Raw genomic sequence first — 20,527 nt, 5'->3', positions numbered from 1 at the left:
GAGAGGAAAGGAAGGAAGGAAGGAAGGAAGGAAGGAAGGAAGGAAGGAAGGAAATAAATAAATTCTGGAGGAAGTGTTCTGCGGCCCTCGGCACCGTCACGGCAGGTGAGCACAGCTGGGCCCCGACTCGGGGTAGGGGGCGGGGGGGGGGGGCAGCAGAACAGGAATTACCGCATCAATCTCGTTGAGGACCTTCCACTGCTCGTAGGGCACACCCAGCGCCTCAGCTGTCTGGATCGTTCTCTTCATCTGGCTTGTCCACACCTTCAGGTCCTTGATGTTCTGATCACTGATGAACTGGGCCAGGCTCTTAGCAAACTGGAACACAGCACAGGCAAGCTCAGACCCACAGGTTCAACATGGGTGCCAGTTTGAGACCCAGCTGCTCTACTTCCGGTCCAGTTGCCTGCTGTGTGCCTGGGAGAGCAGCAGAGGGTGGCCCAAGTGCCTGAGCTCCTGCACCTATGCGGAGACCCAGAGGAAGCTTCAGGCTCCTGGCTCCGGCCTGGCACAGCCATGACCACTGTGGCCACCTGGGGAGTAGAACAGTGATGGAAGAACTCTTTCTGTCTCTCACTCTCTCTAACTCTGCCTTTCAAATAAAGAAATCTTAAAACAAAACAAAACAAAAAATCAAAAACAGAGTTAGAGAGAGTGAGAGAGCCAGAGAGAGGATCTTCTACCTGCTGGCTCATTCCCCAGATGGCCACAAAGGGCCACGCTGGGCCAGGCCAAAGCCAGGAGCCAGGAGGTTCATCTGGGTCTCCCATGTGGGTGGCAGGGGCCCAAACACTCGAGTCATCTTCCACTGCTTTCCCAGGCCATCAGCAGGAAGCTGGACTGGAAGTGGAGCAGCTGAGGCACAAACCAGCACCCAATGGGATGCTGGTATCCCAGGCAGGGGGGTTACCCACTGTACCACAGTGCCATCCTTGTGCAGACCCCCCAGACCCTGCGTGCAGGCCAAGTGAGGATTCATCAGGTGACCCCACCTCAAACCATGTGCCCTGGCCACACAACCTGCCCACAGCTCCCTTCCTTGGACTGTGAGAGAGCCACCAGCCACACAGTGCAGACTCAGTCCCCTTCAGGGGCGGCACGGCTCTCCAAGAAAGGGCTCTGCTGGTGACAGCTTACAGGGAGACCTTCCCTACAGGGTGTGAACATTCTAGACTGCGTGAAGATCATCTACCCAGATTGCACAGAGCTGTAAGACTGGGAGCCTGGTCCCAACACACACACATGAGTACACATACCCAGCCACCAGTGCACAGACAACTGACCTCCCTGCCACGGGGGGACAGCCCCGGGTCCCCACCAATCCGGCCCTTGAGGTTGAGCTCGCTTTCCCCATGCCGGCAGAGGTAGATGGAGCGCGGGGTCACGTGGATGTTCATGAGGTAATACACGATTCGGCTCTGGATGTGGTCAGCCACGCGGTTCACCACGTAGCTCTGCCCCACGTCCATGATCTTGATGTAGGACAGGTCCCTTTCCAGAGAGAAGGAGAGGTCTGTGAATGCGGCCCAGGCCCTCAGGGGCACGCCTGGCCCGCCCGCCCCAGGAGCCAGCTGCAAGGCCTTGCATCACCTGGTGTGAGCCCACAGCACGCAGGACTGGCAGCCGGGGAGAGAGTGCTGGGAGTGAGGCAGGAACAACACAACGTGTGTGACACAGACAAAGCCGGTGAGACGTGCTCAGCACTCATCATGCTGCCCAGGTGGGGGTCAGTCGTGACTTCCTGACCCTCGTGTGGCCCCAGGCCCCCTCTCACCTACCTCAGAGCTCTCACCGCACTGTCTGCAAGGGAATCAAGAGACAGATTTCCCCAGGGTGGCCCCGGAAGCAGCAAACACTCCTGCCCCTTCCCCACCTCATCAGCTCACTACGGACCTGGGCTCTTCTTCCCCAGGACTCCCTGGCCCTGGAACCTGGTCCAGGTCATCTGTATATGCCAAGTCGTTGCCACACCCCAGCCCGGCAGCTGGGGCCAGAACAGGAAGCGGAGGAGGAGGTGCCGGGCAGCCGCCACTACCATCCCCGCCCGCCACCTTCTCGGCAACGCTGGAGAGCCTGTGGGTGTGTGTCGCAGTGCAGGGGTGGCTCCGGTCAACCCTGACACGCTCTGGATCCTCTCATTTCTGCACTGAGGGGGACCTCAGTTAGGGGTTTGCAAACATTTTGTATGAAAATCAGCTTATCTGTTAATTCTGTTTTTCACCCACTTCTGGGAGTCCCCCTGAGCCATCCCTCCCCAGCTGCTGGTTTCCTTGGTCCCGAGCATCGCCTACTGCTCCAGGATCATGGACGACCAGGCGCAAGGCTGCATTCCCGCCCAGCACTCCACGCTGTACTACACGCTCGCCCCAGTCTCTCCGTATCATGAATTACCACGGCTGTGTAACGTCTGCCAAGGGCTACGCTGTTATTTGCTTAACCATTGCCCCATTTATGCTGAGACGGGAGTTGGCAAACCATGGCCAGCAGGTCAAAGCCAGCCCGCAGGCTGCTTGTATAAAGTTTTATTGGAAGACAGCCCTGCTGACTGATTTAATTATTATGTTTCCTTTGCACCACATCGCAGAGCTGAGTAACTGTCAAAGGAACGCCCACCCTTCAAGCCTAAACAAAATGTCCCCCTTCCCACCCTTTACAGGTGCCAACCCCTGGTGATGGGCCCTCAGCTGAACCCTCCTTAGGGGCCGACAGACCCCTGACCACCCAGCATCTGATTGCTCTTCCATTCCAGAGGGAGACAAGTGGAGGTAGCAAGACCCAGCCACTGCCTGCTCTCCCTCTTCCCAAAAACCAGGCTGAACATTTAGAGAAATGCATATGGGGCCGGCGCTGTGGCTTAGCAGGCAAAGCCACCACTTGTGATGCTGGCATCCTATATGGGCACCTGTTTAAGAACCAGCTATCCACTTCTGATCCAGCTCTCTGCTAATGGCCTGGGAAAGCAGCAGAAGATGGCCCAAGTCCTTGGGGTGGGAGACCCAGAGGAAACTCCTGGCTCCTGGCTTCAGTCTGGCCCTGGCTGTTGTGGCCATTTGGGGAGTAAACCAGCAGATGGAAGACCTCTCTCTCTCTCTCTCTCTTTCTCTCTCTTGCTGTAACTCTGCTTCAAAAAGATAAAATATTTTTTAAAAGATGAAAAAATGGCCGGTGCCACGGCTCAATAGGCTAATCCTCCACCTGTGGCGCCGGCACACTGGGTTCTAGTCCCAGCTGGGGCGCCAGATTCTGTCCCGGTTGCCCCTCTTCTAGTCCAGCTCTCTGCTGTGGCCCAGGAGTGCAGTGGAGGATGGCCCAAGTGCTTGGGTCCTGCACCCACATGGGAGACCAGGAGGAGCACCTGGCTCCTGCCATCGGATCAGCGCAGTGCGCTGGCCGAAGCAGCCATTGAGGGGTGAACCAATGGCAAAGGAAGACCTTTCTCTCTGTCTCCCTCTCACTGTCCACTCTGCCTGTCAAAAAAAAAAAAAAAAAAAAAAAGATGAAAAAATAAAGAAACGTATGTCAGTTTGCAAATGTCTTGTGGGAAGACCTCTGCACAGAAGCCAAGCTTGATGCTAGGATGGACTCGCAGGCTTCCAGGTGAGGCAACAGGCCTTCTGCAAGTCACCTCTGGCCGACGACTTCCGCTCCAAGCAGAGAACTGAAAAAGGTCATAGCACCTCTGCTGCAGCCACCACCAGAGGGAGCCACAGGAGGCGGCCAAGAAGGAGCTGGCCCTGCCCAGCGGGCGGCAGCACAGGCACCATCCTCACTCACCTGTCCAGGTCCTCGTCCAGCGACTCGTACGAGTTCTCGTAGCACTCGATGCGCCTCATGAAGTCCTCGGTGGCCTCGTCACTGTCGCGGTTGACGTAGTCGGGGCTGCCCAGTTTGACTTGCTGCCAGAGCCGGGCACAGAGCAGGGACACATCAGGACGGAGGCCAAGGAGACTGCTGGGCAGCGGGTGGGGGGCCTGAGCCTGCAGGCTGCCCTGGGGGAGCTGCTCCCATGGGGGAGACCCGCAGCTCCCCAGCCTGCGCTCTCACACTGGAGCCCTGAGGTCCAGGCCTCCGCCCTCGTGGCATCCAGGGGGCTGGAAGCCGTTTGCCACCCTGAACATCTCCCCAAGCCCTGACAAATGGGGTGAGGGGGAGGACCCATCTCTCTCCCTTTCCCAAAGCCCTTCCCACTGCCCAGGGGATTGTGAGTGGGGAGGAGGCTCCCGCCTAACACTGCACGGCCTCTCCTCCCCCAAGGCTCAAGATCAAGTTAAGGGCAGCCCAGGCCCCAGCCCCAGCTGGGAGAGGGACCTCACTGCCACAGGCCGCCTTCTGGGGTATCACTGCCCCCAGCACTCACCACGATGTTGGCAGCTATGACCTCAGGATCCACACAGATGGATTCGACAAAAAAGGTCTGCAGCGAAGACCAGACGTGGCAGCACGGGCAGCAGGGGGGGAAGCAGGGACACACTCAGGGCTGGGGCCCGGCTCCGTGATCTCCACTGTGCCGGGCCCTGGCCCTGCCTCTGGACGTGGAGGCAGGGCTGCCACAACCCCGACCCCTGGGAGGGAAAGCTCAGGCGGGAAGAGCGGTCCCCGTCATCCCGAATGCCGGTTGCCCAATGCCTGGCGTGCATCAGGCGGCAGAGAAATGAGGCCTGGAGGGCCCGGCAGTGCCACAGCTCAACCAAGGAGGGCAGCGCGGAGGCCTCACCTTGTAGCCATTCTGCTCCCCAAAATTAAAGATGGTTGCTCTCCTTTCTCGGGTGGTATTTGTTGCGTCAAAAACCTAGAAACAAAGAGTTCTTTTGGCCTCCAGCCCTGGAGCTGGCCTGGCGAGACCCCTGCAGGCCCAGGATGCACCTCTGAAAAGAGGGAGGGGTGGAGAGGAAATGGGAGGGCTGGCTGGGGGGCTGACAGAGCAGCTGGGACCCAGCACCGACCCATTTGGGGCTCTTTGTGAAGTGCAGGGCCTGCCCAAGGCCCCTCTGGTGCAGCCCACTCACAGGCAGTGCAAGCAGCCTTCACAATACCAGTTTTTAAAAAGGGAATTCAATCAAAGCTCACCAGATGTTCCGTCAAAACCCCCGACAAAAAGAACAGGGACCAAATCAGACAGACAGACAAAGAAAAAAAAAACAACTTGGAGAAAATGGAGACCAGGCATGGAACAGAAGAAAACATAAACAAACAAACTGGAAAACCCCTTACGGTCACCCAAAGATGGTTAAACAGGACAAGGTAAGCATGAAACAAAAGCAGAGTTCTAAAAACTGGAACACTCAGATCAAGAAATGTAACATGTGATCACAGCCATTTCTTTTTTTTAGACAGGCAACCAAATATGTGTGAGATAATGTTGAGGAAGTCTCTCAAAATAACAAGACAAAGAGTGAAAATAAGGGAGGAAAAGATAGGATTAGGGATCAAGCCCAGCACGCAGGCACCTGGAGTTCTAGAAGGAGCAGCTCAGAAAACAGTGTGGGGAGGGAGGAGTCGCTGGAATGTGGCAGAGGTGGTTTTTATCAGAGAAATAATACGGTGCATTTCCCTGCCCTGGAGGGCCTGCTGGACCTTGTTGGGCCCCACAGGTTCACCGTGGCCACAGCACCTTGAAGACCCTCAAGGCCACACAAGAGGCAGGGACCAGAGAAGCCCCCAGCCCCTTCCCACAGTGTGCAGCCCTCAGGGAGGTCAGCGAGTCAGACCAGGGCCTCGCTGGGAGTCACTGCGCGCACAGCAGCACTGAGGGGATGCTGAGGGAAGAACTCAACACCCAACTGCCAAACGAGAACTTTCCTTTTACTCATTCATTTTTTTAAAGACATTTTATTTATTTGAAAGGCAGAGTTACATAGACAGAGAGGGAAAGACAGAGCAAGGGGTCTTCTATCTACCAGTTCACTCCCCAGATAGCTGCAACAGCCAGGTTTGGGCCAGGCCAAAGCCAGGAGCACAGGGCCCCAAACACTTGGGTCATCTTCCATTGCTTTCCTGGGCGCATCAGCAGGGAGCTGGATTGGAAGTAGAGTGGCTGGGACTCAAACCTGCGCTCCTATGGGAAATTGGCATCAAAGGTGGCACCTCAACCTGCTATGCCACAGTGCCAGCCCCACATGCAGAATTTTAAAAAAAGGCATTTCTGGGCTGGTGCTATGGTACAACAGGTTGAGCCACCAGCTATGATGCCAGACCCCATATGGGAGCGCCAGTTTGAATGCTGGCTGCTCCGCTTCCAATCCAGTTCCCTGCTAATGTGCTGGGGAAGGCAAAAGGAGATGGACCCCCACATCCACATTGGAGTCTGGATGGAGTTCCTGGCTCCTGTCTTTGACCTAGCCCAGTCCCAACTGTCACAGCCATCTGGGGAGTGAACCAGCAGATGGAAACACTCATTCACTCATTCTCTCTCTCTCTCTTTCCTCCTCCATCTCTGTATTTCTGTCACACAGCCTTTTTTTTTTTTTTTTTTTTTTTTTAAGATTTATTTATTTATGTGAAAGGCAGAGTTACAGAGAGGCAGAGAGAGAGAGAGGAGGGTCTTCCATCCACTGGTTCACTCCCCAGATGGCCACAATGGCCAGAGCTGTACCAATCTGAAGCCAGAAGCCAGGAGCTTCTTCCAGGTCTCCTACAAGGGTGCAGGGGCCCAAGCACTTGGGCCATCTTCTACTGCTTTCCCAGGCCATAGCAGAGAGCTGGATCAGAAGTGGAACATCCAGGACTTGAACCAGCGCCCATATGGGATGCGGGCACTACAGGTGGTAGCTTTACCCGCTAAGCCACAGTGCCAGCCCCTCTCTGTAACACTGCCTTTCAAAGAAATAAAATAAATCTTTAAATAAAATTAAGAAACATCTCTGGCAAGCAAGGTCTCACGTGACTTATTTCCTAAGCACTGCTCTCAGGAAGTTATTGGTGGGTGTGCTTCAGCAGAGCGAGTCAGGGAACCAAGGAGGCTGGGGGCAGGGCGCTCAGCCCTGCAGGAGCAGGGAGTTCCCAGGGAGGGCGGGGTCTCAGTAATGAATTCCGTGGGGAGCTCCCGGAGGCCCGACTCCGGGAAGAAAACTGAGCAGCTCCTGGGTTGGAGAGTGCGGCGTTGGGGAGGGTCCTTGTCCCACCCTTGCAGCTGACTGGAAAGGAGATGCCTTCAGCCAGGATTATCCTGGCTTCGGCCAAATGCTGGCAGATGCTGGCAGGATGCACCCTGCCTCTGGAGAAAGCACACCCAGCCAGAAGTCCCGGATGGTCAACAATGCGAGTATGCAGAAGGAGGTCCTGCAGGGTCAAGTACAGCCAGAGCCATCCAGGGAAAGTCCTGGCCCACATCCAGTCTCGGGCTGCCTTCCGGAAAGCTGCTGCAGCCTCCTGCCCGCGGGGACTCACGCACCCTGCCTGCCCCTCCAGACGCCCCGGGAGTACAGGGTCAGAAGTGGGTGGGCTCCCACACTTCACTCCCAGCTGGCACCAGGGTGTCGCACTCACCGCCACGTGCCCGCCCTCCTCGCTGAGGAACCGCCGGACATCACGGAGGGCTGCCAGGGCACACTGTCTTCAGAGGAGAGAACACAGGGTCAGCCCAGCACCAGGCCTAAGGAAGCAGCGACACAGCCCACCAGACACGAGAGCAGACGGCCCCAGGTCCCCTCCTCTCTGGTTAATCTCCTTTTCTCAGGGAAGGCGCTGAGGCAGAGCAGGTGGGGCGGCCGCCTACAGTGCCGGCATCCCATATGGGCACCGGTTCTAGTCCCAGCTGCTCCACTTCCTACCCAGCTCTCTGGCCTGGAGAGCAGCAGCAGATGACCCAAGTCCTTGGGCCCCTGCACCCATGTGGGAGACCTGGAAGAAGCTCCTGGCTCCTGGTTTCGGATAGGCCCAGCTCTGGCTGTTGCGGCCATTTAGGGAATAAATCAGCAGATGGAGGACCTCTCTCTCTCTCTCTCTCTGCCTCTCTGTAGCTCTGCCTTTCAAATAAATGAATAAATCTTTCAAAAAAAAAAAAAAAGTTGCTTTTCTCAGGGCCGGTGCTGTGGCACAGCCTGCAGCACCAGCATCCCACACGGGCACAGTTCGAATCCTTGTGATCTTCCTGTGCCCCAGTGATCTTTCAATTCAAGCCTAGAGTGTGTTCTTCTGCCAAAAATCTGAATTCGGAGCATCCAGGGAACCAGCAAGGCTGCGGCTAGTTCTCACCACCTTCATTTAGAGCCCCACGTTCTAGGCTAAGATCTCTTTCGTGGGCTGCCTGGACTGTGGCTCCACCGTGGGGGAGGAATGTCGGGGCTCCAGGGGAGTCGCTGGGGAACAGCCCAGGAGCCTGGGTGTACATGTGTGTGTATGTATGTGAGTGGTGCCTATGTGGGGGCATGGGGAGTGTGCACATGTAAACGTGTGAGTGAGCATGCACGAGTCCCCGGGCCACGTGAGTGCAGCTGTGTATGCGCACTTGATGTGCCAGGCCCTCATGTCACACAGAACTAAATGGGCACAGGTATGAATGGGCTGTGTGTGTTCACCCACGTGCACAAGAGGAGGTTTTTGTATGTGCCCTAGCCTGTGCTCATGTGCATAGGTGCACACAAGCGCGTGTGTGCCTGTGTGTGTACTTGCCAATGAGTATGGCGTCTGACTTAGGAGTGAGGGCACAGAATGAATGAACACAAATGTTCACGAGAGGGTGCCCACATGCGTGTACACACACTCACATGCTACGACTATAAGCACAGGGATGCGCATGCATGTTTACTCAAGTGTACACACAGGGTGCACATGCGTGTCCAGATGTCTGCACAAGGCATGCATGTGCATGTGTGCCCACACGTATGGCACAGGATCCCATGTAGGAAGACGGGTTTGTCTGCTGGGGCAGGTGTGCCCGTGGTCTGCGGTGCACGCAGTCTGTGGAGGCACATTTCTAGAACTTCTACTCTGCCCAGATGAGACCCCGACACTGCGCAGCCCTAAAGACTTCGACTGCGCATGCTCGGGGAGATGCAGCCTTTCCTCCCAGCTTTTCCATTTTCTAAACTTCTGATCCTTTTATTTTACTTATGAGAAATTTGGGGGTGAATATTGGGCAATGTTTAGTAGCGTCAAGTCTGGGCTTTGCTATTTTGGGTGAGACTGGCTTGCCTGTGCCTCGGTTTTCTCATCTGTAAAATGGAAGGCGTAACCTGGCTGTCAAGCCCCAGCACACACGAGCTGTGTGGGTCACTCTCCCCCTTCTGTCTGGCTCCATACCACCAGAGGGCACAGCATTGTACCTCACCCACTATTTGGCCACAGAAACCTGAACTTCAAACTCCACTTCCCTTCTTGGTGCCTTAGCCTGGCCCCGCCCCAATAAGGAAAGGGCGGATGTGACCTGAAGGTGCAAGCCCTACAGTGGGGAGTGCCTGACACCTAGCGGCCAGAGCAGGAAAAGGAACAAGCATTCCACAATTCAGACCCGGAAGGCAGAGGGGTGGTTTCTGCCCTGGAGCTGGGCTTAATTTGGGGAAGTCATTAGGGCCGCGCCAGCTTGATCACTGCTCTACCATCCGGACTGGGCCCAGAGTGATTCTCTGCCACCCACGGCTAAAAAGTGGGCATCTTGATCCCCCACCCAGCTCCCACCAAGAAGGGCAGAGCACAGCTCCTTAGACCACTCAGTTTCTTAGAAAAGCACTCAGTTCAAGTCAGAACCAGTGTGTGTGTGTGTTTGTGTGTGTGTGTGTGATTATATGCAAATTCTACCTTCTGAGTAATGACAGGTATGTGAACTACTCACCCAGCAACATCTAGACACCATCAAAGCAAACTCAAGGCCTATCTCACACGTGCCAAGAACACGTGAAACATCCTCCCAATATAAAGGAAGGAACAGGGAGGAGGGTTCCACCCTGCTCCATCCCTGAGGCCTGCATCCCTGCACCCACTCAGGCTCCTCTCCCCATCACAGCCATTCCCATCGAGGGCGGGGGTAAGTGAAGGTGACTGCCACATGGCAGCTGCTCCCCCGCCCTGGCCAGGCCTTCATCCCCCCGCAGCCCTGCACTATACTCTCACAGCATGTCCCTACCCTGACAACCAGGGCAGGGGCAGGCCAGCACCAGGCCACACGCCTCCCTCTCTCATCACCAAACCCATCACATCCCAACCCCTCCATGTCCTGGGAGGTCAAGAGACTAGCTCTGTCACACAGGGGCTGGGACAGGGCAAGGCCAGGTTCATTCACCAGCAACTGGCTCCAGACCCCAGGGCTCCTCAGTTAACGGGCAGTAACTTGCTAGCCTCCCTTTCCCCCCAACAAACACACACATGCACACTTACTTCCTGATTCTCAGCCCCTCTTCATTGTCTGGGAGGAAAAACTCAAATGATTTGTACGTCCTGACCATGTCCCGGCGATACTGGCCAACATTGAATTCTGGAGGGAAGGAGAGGCCCAGCATTCATCGTAATTCCTGACTTTGACCCATCCCCAGGCCTCGCCCACCGTCCAGCCTTCTCCCTTCTCTCCCACCCCCACCCCCATCCACAACGTCCCCTTAGGCAGCCGGGGCCAAGCCTCACCCCGAGTGGGCACACCGATCCAGTTCAAGTATCGAGTCAGCTTCTTAGAGATGTAGGTCTTGCCCCTGGCAGGCAGACCCACCATGACAATGAGCGTCGGGCAGTTGGTCATGCACACTGGAAGGCAAGCAGCAGGCAGCGTCAGACGTGGCAGGGTCCTCCCGGGGCGTTCCTCCCGCTCTCCCTGTCTGTGCTCCCGCAGCCTCAGGGCGCAGGACTGGCACCGACATTCTTTCCTGGCCTCCTGCATTGCACAGCTCCCCAAGCACCATCAGGTGCTGGTTTGAAGCCACTGCTCCACGTCCCCCTTCCCCAGGCCTGTCTGGGCTCCGGCAGATGTCAAGGGAACCTGTCAGCCCTTCTTAGCCTGACACACCGCAGCCGGACACTGCTGGGAAGCTGGGCAGAGCCAAGACCCAGCAGGACATTCTCTGGGCGGATCCACCCCTAACCTTCCCTCCTCTCCCTCAGCCCCTTGATCCTGTAGCATTCCCAGCATGCAGTCTGCTGCTGCCCTCTCTGTGGTGCACTTCTTTTCAAGTTTTTAAAGTTTATTTGAAAGGTACAGTGACAGGGAGAGAGAAAGAAGGAGACAGAGAGAGAGAGAGAGAGAGAGAGAATCTTCCACCTGATGGTTCACTCCCCAAACGGCCGCAATGGCTGGGGCTGGGCCAGGAGCCCAGAACTCCATCAGGGTCTCCCACAAGGGTGCAGGGACCCAAGCACTTGGGCCATTCTCTGCTGCTTTCCCAGGCTCATTATTGGGGGGTTGGATGAGAAGTAGAGCAGCCAAGACTGAAATTGGTGCTCATGTGGGATGCCAGAGTCACAGGTAATGGCCTGACCCACTGCGCCACAATGCCAGTCCCCGGTGGCATTTCTTTTCACAAAGCCCAGTTCAAAGCTGCTTCCTCAGTGGGTTCTTTCTCCACGGCACATCCCTGCCCACCTAACGACCCTTGGTCCTGCTCTCTCTCGACATATCACTTGTAGCAGAAGCAGCCCTGCAGTACCTGAGCTGTTCAGGACCCAGAGCCTGTACAAAATCAGTGTTCAAGAATTACAGGCAGGGGCCAGTGCTGTGGTGTAGCAGGTAAAGTCACTGTCTGCAATGCCGGCATCCCATATGAGCGCCAGTTCAAGACCTGGCTGCTCTACTTCCGATCCAGCTCTCTGCTACGGCCTGGGAAAGCAGCGGAAGATGGCCCAAGTATTTAGATCCCTGCACCTGTGTGGCAGACCTGGCAGAAGCTCCTGGCTCCTGGCTTCAGACCAGTGCAGCTCCAGCCATTGCTGCCATTTGGGGAGTGAACCAGCAGATGAACCCTTCTCTCTCTGCCTCTGCCTCTCTGTAACTCTGCCTCTCAAGTAAATAACTAAATCTTAAAAAAAAAAAAAAAAAAAAAAAAAAAAAAAGAACTTCAGGGAGCAGCAGGGAAGGAGCCATCTACAGAGCTGAGCAGGGAGGGAGCATCCCGAAGCCTGAGCACCGGGGCTGGCGCAGCGGCACGGTGGCTTCAGCATCCGCCTGCGACACCAGAGCCAGTTCAAGCCCCAGAAGTTCCGCTCCCTGCTAATGGCCTGGGAAGGCAACAGAGAATGGCTCAAGTGCCTGGGCCTCTGCGCCCACATGGGAGACCCAGAATGGAGTTCCAGACTCCTGCCTTTGGCCTGGTCCAGCCCCTGTCATTGAGGCCATCTAGGGAGTGAACCAGAGGGTAGATTTCTCTCTCTGTAACTCTGCATTTCAAATAAATAATAAAAATAAATACGTAAGTAGAAGTCTGAGCAGGGAGGAAGCATCTAGAAGACAGACCTGAGAGCAGACACAAGGCCAGTCCTGACGGCCCACCCGCCACAACCCTGTGTGCCACCAGTCAGTGTGCCACGCCCGAGGCTCCTCCGGTCGCGGCTGGCAAGGACGGGCGCTGCGGGCAGCACAAGGGTCAGCCTCGGTGACCAACGCAGCTTTCAAGGCAGCTAAATGCAATGCAGTTTGACCTCAGAAACCTCAGGAAACTTCCCCTTCACCGTCTGAGGACCTGGGCCAGTAAAGCCACAGCAGACAGACAGACAGCAAATGTGGGGACTGCCACTGTCCCTCTGCCCACTTGCTCTGCCTCCATGTGTGTCCCGAGACAGGCGGCTGCACTCCCACCCCTCCCGAAGCACAGACGTCCCAGGGGCAGCTCCGCAGGGGGTCCAGTGTCAGACAGGCTCTGCCTTCCAATCTTGACTCTGACATTGGCTGGCAACTCTGAGCCTTCGTGTCCTCACCTGTATAATTGGGTGACAATCCCTCAGCGAGAGCACTAACCCCAAGCCTGAGCCCTTCAGGGAAGCTCTGGCCTCTGCCTCGCCCTAGCAGGTGCACCTCAGCCCAGGGTGCCCTTGGGAGCAGGGGTGTGGCAGCGGCTTGCCGCCTCAGGCAGGACCTCCAGAGAAGCGAGGGGGTGCTCCATCACACCTGTGCACGCTTTTGTGCAAATGCGAGCTCCGAGGCTCCAAGGGAGGGCAGGAGGGGACCCTGCAGGAACTTGCAGAAAAACCTCAGCATTGGCTAAGTGCAGAAAACAAGTTGGGCAAGGCTCGTGTCCTCAGGGCCAGCAGATGGCCAGGGCCTGCCTTGTTTGCACAACTCCCAGCCAGGGTGACCAAGGCTCTGAGCAGTGCACCAGTTACTCACCAGGGGGAAGAACCTGCAGCCACACTGCTCCCACGATGAGGCCACTCCCTCCCAGAGCCCCCTCAGGGGCACTCCCATGCCTGAGGGCCCCGTGCTGCACCTCTCTTCACACCTTCTCACCCTACAGATGCCCCAGGCTCCTCCCATGCTGTTTGGTGACAGCCCCCTCTCCCCACTCCCACCCACATGCAAGGTGGGCACACAGGGCAGCAACTCAGGCCTGGGTACAAAACAAGGCCATAAATCAGCTGTCACCTCTGCTCCTCAAGATAGGCTCCCCAGGAAGTGACCCAAAAGAAAGCCAAAGTTCAAGTACATTCCAGCAGCTCTGCTGACAACAGCACAATGCGGGGAAAACGGAGAAATTGCAACCTGGGGCACAAGAAGGAAGGGACACACTCCAGGCCTTGAAGCAGAGGGCATGTGGACCGCGTGAGCTGGGATGGGTGGCCGGGACCGCACCGCGCACACAGGACAGCAGAACACACCGCTGACCACACTGGGCATATGCAGAAGGAACTCTGAAGGCACAGGGACCCAGCTTCCCTCACTGCTCCCTCTCCTGCAAACCTGCAGAGGCCCCAGGCACCAGGAAGGCTGAGACGGGCCAGGCAACGGACAGTGCCTGCCTATCTCCTGGCACATCCGCAGCGGGAGCAGCCCGAAGCCCCGGGGTGGGTTGCAGACTGATTCCTGAACAGCACCTGCTCCCACCTCTGGCTGGCGATCAAGTCAACTCCCACCTCCTCCAAGGCTCCTTCCTGCCTGTTCAGAAGCCCACCGTGCAGGGGGTCACCTCCTGCAGGAGGGCAGGGACCAGCAGCCCGCGCTGCACAGACAGGGCCCCATCCCTCACTGCTCATCCGCTCCCTGCCGCCAACCCCAGGCCTGGCCCAGACCCCCACGCAAGCTGTACATCTCAGCTTTGGCCTCTTGGGTGCCATCTCCTCCGCCCAGAAGCCCAAGCTTCTCCAACACCCCGAGACGCCGTGACAAGCCCTTCTGCTCCAGCCACGGTCAATTTCAGTCCACACTGGAAGGCTGGAGTGCACCCTATTGGGCCTCCGCTCCCTTCCCACCTGTAATGGGGGTCGGCTCGGGCTAACGGCTCAGTGCCCAGCACAGGTGTAGTGAGAAACAGAGAGCGGGTGGGGTAAGGAAGGGACCCACTTGCACTGAGTGAGGACCGGCTCGCTAGTGCACCTAGGGCTGCTGTCTCACCCCACAGGGCAGCCAGCACGCAACGTCAGGGCTTCTGCCTCCAAAGCCCAGGGCCTCACTCCCCTTTCATAATAACAGCAGCCACCCCCTGGTTAGGACCACACAGCCCTAGCAGCACAGGACGGAGGGGCTTCAGTCTCCACACTAACAATAGAGTCTCAAAGGAGAGCTGGCCAGCCTGTGGCCACAGCACCTCGGGACTGGGCCTCCACGTATGGCTCCCACTGCTTCTCAGTCAGAGCCACCAGGACCCACCAGAATGCAGTGTGGTCAGAACCTGGCCGCCACACACACACACACACACACACACACACACACCAGCCTGAACTGACAGCACCGTCAGAGCCATGGGCCCAGCGAGGCCTCAGCAGGAGCGTAGAGCACTCTCCTCACCCTTATCATAAACACGCGGCGGCCAGGAGTGCAGGGACCTGCACATCCCACAACCTCCGACGGCCATTTCCATATCTTTCCTACCAGTTGTACTTGATGTGCTCTGAGAGCCCTGCCAAGTAGCAAATTCAGACATTACAGCAACTCCTAAAGGGAATCTTTTTGTTGATTATAAGGAAAGTTGCAGACTCATTTAAGACAGGCAGAAAGTCCAGGACGGGGATTAAACACCCAGGAGGCCAGGCGAGGTGAGTCCCTTAGCAATTCTGCGTTTTGACACTAACTCCTAGGTGCTCCTTCCTCCAGGGTGACCACTCACCCTGGAACCCACATGCATGCTTACGAGCCCCAGAGACAGCGCCAGATGGCCTCATCTTCTGTCTCTATCCTGAGCACATCTGAACTGCCCTCAAGTTCCCCCAAAAACTGTCTTAAGGCCAAGAGATACCCTTCCTCTTTCTACAGGAACGGCCCTCATTTAGGCCTTTGGACATTCTAGGCTGAGGCCAAGACAGCTCAGTGTGCGCCCAGGCCCACACAGCTCAGTTCTGGGTCAGAACACACCATCTGGCCACGAGAGGAAAGTCACGCCCAGGAAGTCCTCTGTTTGCCAGGGGCAAGGGGGCCAGAATCCTCCTGGAGGTGATGGTGGCCCGACCTGGGCCCTACCGAGCTGACATGCCCCACACCTGTCTGTCCCCTGTTGCGCCACACCTGTCTTCCGCGCACCACTGTCATATCCGCCTCACCTGTTCCCAGCCACTCACCTGCCCTCCGCCTCCTCCCCCGGGGTCACAACGGCCTCACCTGCCCACGGTTCCTCACCTGCCCCCTTGCCCGCTGTCCACGTGAGACACCGCCCAGGCGTCCCTGCCCACCCATCCCGGTGCACGTCCTTGCCCCTGCCCGAGGACCCCGCCTCACCACCGCGCTGGCAGGCGTGCAGAGCCGGCCTCCCATTGCTGTACGGCATCCAGATCTTCTTCAGGGGGTTCTGGGTCAGTTCCCGTGGGGACGCCATCCCGGGGTCGGGATGCGCCGGATTGCGCCGCTTCAGACCCAGCAGCCGGGCCACCTCGGGCCACCCGAGGTCCCGCCCCTCGCGCCCCGCCCCTCCTCAAGCCGCAACAACTCTTGTCCATCTTCCCGCAGGTCCCGCCCCAGAACGAATAGGCTCCACCCCAACGGAAGGGGCCCTAGTCTCCGATTACGCATGCCCAGCTCGCTTGCAGGCCCTTTTTGGACCAAGCGGGCCCCATCCTTCATGCCAGGATCGAGAAGGCGCATGCCCAGCTCCCGGCGGGCTCAAGGCCCGCATTGCCCAGGCCCCGCCCCGGATGGGCGGGCCCCTCCGCCCAACCCGACCGAGCTTATTTGCATAGGCCCCGCCCCCGCGGTTCCTGGGGCTTCCGCTGCCTGTGGTGCTTGACCTCAGGGACCCGGGGAGAGGAGGCGAGGGTTGCGTGACTCGCAGGGCCGGGTTGGTCAGCACCAGCCCAGCGGCCCCTGGGCTGCTGTCCCGGCCGTCAGTGCCGCCGTGCCTCCCTGGCGCTGCGCCGAGGCCCCTTTATCTCGGGGACAGGGACGCGGGACAAGTCCTACAATCCGTCCTGTTTTTTCCTCTGGGGCTTGGCTGCGGGGGAGCTCAGGCTAAACTCCCCAACACCCCCCGAAATAAACGCGCGGGACCTCGTGATCAAGTTCTTTGGGGACTCACTGAGCCCTAGCAGGATCTTCATTCTCCTTCCAGGATTTCATTTGTACCAATTAAATTTTTAATCATGAGTTACGCATTTTTTTTTAATGAGCTTCTGTCTCTTCATCAGGAAAATGGAACGCACACGTCATCAGTCTTACAAGATAATGATACAGATTAGATGTGTCAATCGCTGAGAAAGCCATTCTGAAACACTTCGGGGTTCTCATTTATTGCATTTTCAAAACAGGGGTAGGTAAATAACGTATCGGAGGCAAGAGGCAACGGTAAGACCCCGAAGTCCAGAACCCTTTGCTGGGCCCGTGTTTGGCTCCTACCCAGCCTGTGGTCCCTGCCCTCTCGGCCTCCCCAGCCCCTCTTCCCCCAGCTCCACGGGGTTCTGCCGCAGCCTCACCACCCGGGCCTGGACGCGGGCCACACTGCCCTCTAGCGAGCGATGTGCCCCACCACAGCCCTGGCGGGGTCCTGCATCTCAAGCGCTCTCTGCCCAGTGTGTGCCCAGTTAGGAGCCAAGTGCTAGTGGCGTGTCCACAGGGTGGCCTCGTGCACACGGGTGCAGCGTCCCCTCCCCGTGCCTGCCTTGGGTCAGTCCTCCCAGTCACCATCGCAGCCTGGCAAGGATCCCTGAGATTTGCCCACTTCACAGGCAAGGAGGGTTCAGAAGCGTCTGCATGGACCCTCCCTGAAGCCAGCTCTAGGTACTTTTTCTGGAGAATGTCCTGCCCTACCGAGAGTCGGCTACTTCCTCCTTCCTCACCCTTCTGTGCAGCGTCTACGCACCACCTCTCTCTAAGCCCCACCCAGAAGCACAGCCGTGGGTGGCTCCCGAGGAGCCTGCCACCCTTCGTGACCATCCACCTGTTCCTTACCCAATGCTATTCATTCCGTCCCTGACACAGCCGAACTTCCTGTCTGTCTGCTGATCACCGCCAAGGTCATCTCAGGGCCATCCTGGTCTCAGAGACCTCCACGCCACACGCCCACACCCTGTCCAGCCACCAGTGTTCATTGCAAGGCTGCCTCATCTAACAGCCCCCCCAGAGGCCCGCGTGTTCTCGTCCCCAGTCCTCCTGGACATTAGTTGGGGGCAGCCAGGACCGGGCAGGGGGCCAGGGAAGTCTCTGGGAAGCCATCCCACAGCCAGTCTGAACCTGGTTCCCTAAAATGCTGTGGCTCTGCACCTCCTACTCTTCCCCAAACAGTCTGACCCTGGGCTGACCCAGCCACAGCCTCGCAAGTCCCTGTCCTCAGCTGAGAGGCCAGGGGTCAACATCAAGCATCTCTACCTGACCTGAAGATTCCCATCTCTTCTCCCGCGGCCTCATTCCCCAGGTAGCAAACAGGATGGACTCAGGTCAACCCCCAGCCCGTCCAAACCTCACCTCCCGTACCTGGCACCTGCACCGTCGCTGTGCTTCCCGCCTCCAGCCCCGTGCCCCTCCTGCTTCCCTCCATGGAAATGCCATCCTGGCTTGCCGCTCCCTCAGCCTCAATGGTTGCCCAGGCAACGAGCCCTCGAGCTTCTTCAGGGCATCTCAGAGTGAGCCAGCGACCCTGTCCCCAGCACGGGCAGTGTGTGGGGCTGTCAGCGAGCATCCGTGCATGGACACGTTCTGCTCAGCCTGTGCCCACCACTGCACTTGGGTGGCCTGATCCAGGTGGATTCCCGTGGCACCTCCTGCACTGAACACTGGCCCCCCTCCCAGTGCTCTAGGCTACAAGCCAGGGGGTGGCCAAAGTCCTCAGTCCATGTTCTCAACGTTCACACTCTTCCTGGCACCCGTATCTGCTGCCTGGGGCACCACCCTTTGCAGCATAAAGACCCCGGGCCCCGGTGCATGTCACACAGACCCCCATAGTAAGGCAGAGAAGCACGCATGCGCACACACACACACACACACACACACGCCCGGCAGCCAGACCTGTGCAGACAGGCGTACCGTAGGGAGCCTACTGCTGTCTGCTGCTGCCCCCCTTCCCCTCATCTCCACCCCCGCCCCCCGTGGTGGGGTTTCTAGGAGCTCCAGCTTCCTCTGGCCGGTTCCAGGAAGGAGTGTTCCCAGTGTCCTCTGGGGCCCGGAGCGCACAGGGAGTACGAAGCTCTGACTTGGGGACTGGGGTTAGAGAGCTGTGTGGCTGGGCAACCCTGGTGAACCCTGCCCTTCCTGATTCTTGTCTGGCACAGGCACACAGTAGGTGTTCAGAGTGACTCGGGAGCAGCCAGGACACACAGAAAGTGCTCAGAGAGCCCATAGTAGGTGTTTAGAGAAACTCAGGACTGGCGTGGGACACACAGAAAGTACCCTAAAAAGGCTGGTTTAAGGGCTAAGGCCACATCATTATGCAAAACTTCCCAAATGAGCCTCTGGACCTCTCAAGCTGGTGCAACCCCTGAGGAGGACCTGGACCAACATAACCCCTGGGAGGCCAGCGAGGGGCAGAGCTCGAGGGCCGCGGGCAGCTCCAGCTGGCCGTCCCTGCCCCTGGGCTGGAGGAAGGCACTATTTATAGCTTCCCCTTGGCCCAGCCTCCTCTCCTCTGCGCGGCGACAGAGTTCCCCCTCCTCCAGGCGACTGACAGTCTGATGCCCCCTCAGAGCACCCCTTTACCAGGAGAGACCCCCACCCCTATTAGTCCCCCCCCCAGTACCACCCTCACTGCATCTTGGTCTTTTCCAAGTGCCCCATCCTCCCCGCGCTGCCCCGCACCTACCCTGCCTGCGGCACCCCGGGTCCGTCAGAGAGCTGCCTCCTAACGTGCCTCTGTCCATCCTGCCACCGAACTGGCCCGGGCCACCGCCCCCTTTGGCTCCCGAGTAGGGAGCCCCGCCCCTGCAGGCTCCGCGAGGGCAGCCCCGCCTCTTCAGCCGCCTTGGGCACGCCCCCCAGGCTGCTTACAACCGCGAGGTTAACGTCCGTGCCCCCACCCCAGGCAGGCAGCTGCCCTCCTGCCACCATCACCTCTGTACAGTCAGAGGGGCCCATGCTGCCGGGGTCTGCCCTTGCCTCCAGCTGGAGTGGTCTACACAACGCAGAGACCCTGCCGGACCCTCAGCAAGCCCGTCCACACTGCCCTGAGAGTCAGCCCTAGCTCCAGCCCCGCGATGTCGCAGCTGGAGGTGTGAAAGAAGACGAACTCCTCCCTGCACACTAAGGAGGCAGGTGAGATTAAAAGGCAGGGAGAGGGTTAGGACGTCAGCTACAATACTCACGTCCCGTCTGGGAGTGCCTGGGTTCAAGTCCCAGCTCTGTTTCGTATTTTAACTTCCTGCTAGTGCACGCTCGGGAGACAGCAGGGCATGGCTCAGGCACTTGGGTCTCTGCCAGATGCAGTTCCAAGTTCCTGGCTTTGGCCTGGCCTGGCCTTGGCAGTTGCAGGCAACTGGGGAGTGAACCAGTGAATGAAGGTCTCTCTCCGTCTCTCTGCCTTTCAAATCAATGGAGAAAACGGGGGTGGGAGGCAGGGAGGGAGGGTGGGCAGAAGGGCCGGGAAGCCAGATGTGACTCAGCCATGCGTCCCTGCCTGGTGCACGTGAGTGTGTGGCTCCTGGGCACCCCGGATCCAGTCACGTCACATTTATTGGACGCTTCCTGCAGCCAGAACCTGCCTGTCACTCACGAGAAACGGGGTGACATGACTCTGACTTGCGTTGAGGAAGTGGAGGCTCAGAGGTGAACCCCGCTGCTCAGGACACTCCTGTGAGGAAGGCGGGGGTTTGGGCTGCAGCCCCACAGCCCGAGCCCCATCCCTGGAGCCGGGTATATGGGGGGAGGGCCAGACAGTGCCCAGTTCTGCGATGTGTGTGCTTCCCACGGGTCTCAGGACGAAGCGCCTTCTCCTCCTACGTCCTCACACCCCCTCACGGCTGTCAGGCCTAGGGCAGGCAACACTGAGCCCACAGGCACCTGCACACACGCGCGGGCAGAGGCTGCCGTGTCACAGCCCCTGCACCGCTG

The 20,527-nt window shown here is 58.2% G+C and overlaps 1 protein-coding gene across 5 annotated transcripts in view; it reads right to left on the bottom strand.

Moving 5' to 3' along the window:
* Positions 1–19,371, bottom strand: part of PFKFB4 (6-phosphofructo-2-kinase/fructose-2,6-biphosphatase 4) — a 31,287-nt gene extending 11,916 nt beyond the window's left edge. Inside the window, exons 1-10 of one of the 5 annotated variants that reach the window (XR_016214846.1) lie at positions 15,779–15,982; positions 10,555–10,671; positions 10,312–10,408; positions 7,486–7,552; positions 4,715–4,789; positions 4,358–4,414; positions 3,775–3,896; positions 1,779–1,800; positions 1,284–1,491; positions 172–318 (exon numbers count right to left, since the gene is read on the bottom strand). Coding sequence is in view for 4 of the 5 variants with exons in the window: in XM_002713376.6 (XP_002713422.1) it covers positions 172–318; positions 1,284–1,491; positions 3,775–3,896; positions 4,358–4,414; positions 4,715–4,789; positions 7,486–7,552; positions 10,312–10,408; positions 10,555–10,671; positions 15,779–15,875 (987 nt within the window). In the remaining variant the exon portion in view is untranslated. Of the gene's footprint in view, positions 1–171; positions 319–1,283; positions 1,492–1,778; positions 1,801–3,774; positions 3,897–4,357; positions 4,415–4,714; positions 4,790–7,485; positions 7,553–10,311; positions 10,409–10,554; positions 10,672–15,778; positions 15,983–19,283 lie in introns of those variants that run through there. The other 4 variants (XM_008260608.5, XM_002713376.6, XM_051851655.3 and 1 more) reach the window with 4 other exon arrangements.
* Between the last annotated feature and the right edge of the window lie 1,156 nt (positions 19,372–20,527).

Source organism: Oryctolagus cuniculus, chromosome 10 (assembly GCF_051225735.1).
Source record: "Oryctolagus cuniculus isolate XC-2025 breed Fujian yellow rabbit chromosome 10, ASM5122573v1, whole genome shotgun sequence".
Lineage (NCBI taxonomy): Eukaryota > Metazoa > Chordata > Mammalia > Lagomorpha > Leporidae > Oryctolagus > Oryctolagus cuniculus.
Note: the sequence above shows the minus strand (reverse complement) of the source record. Positions and strands in the feature narration are given on the sequence as shown.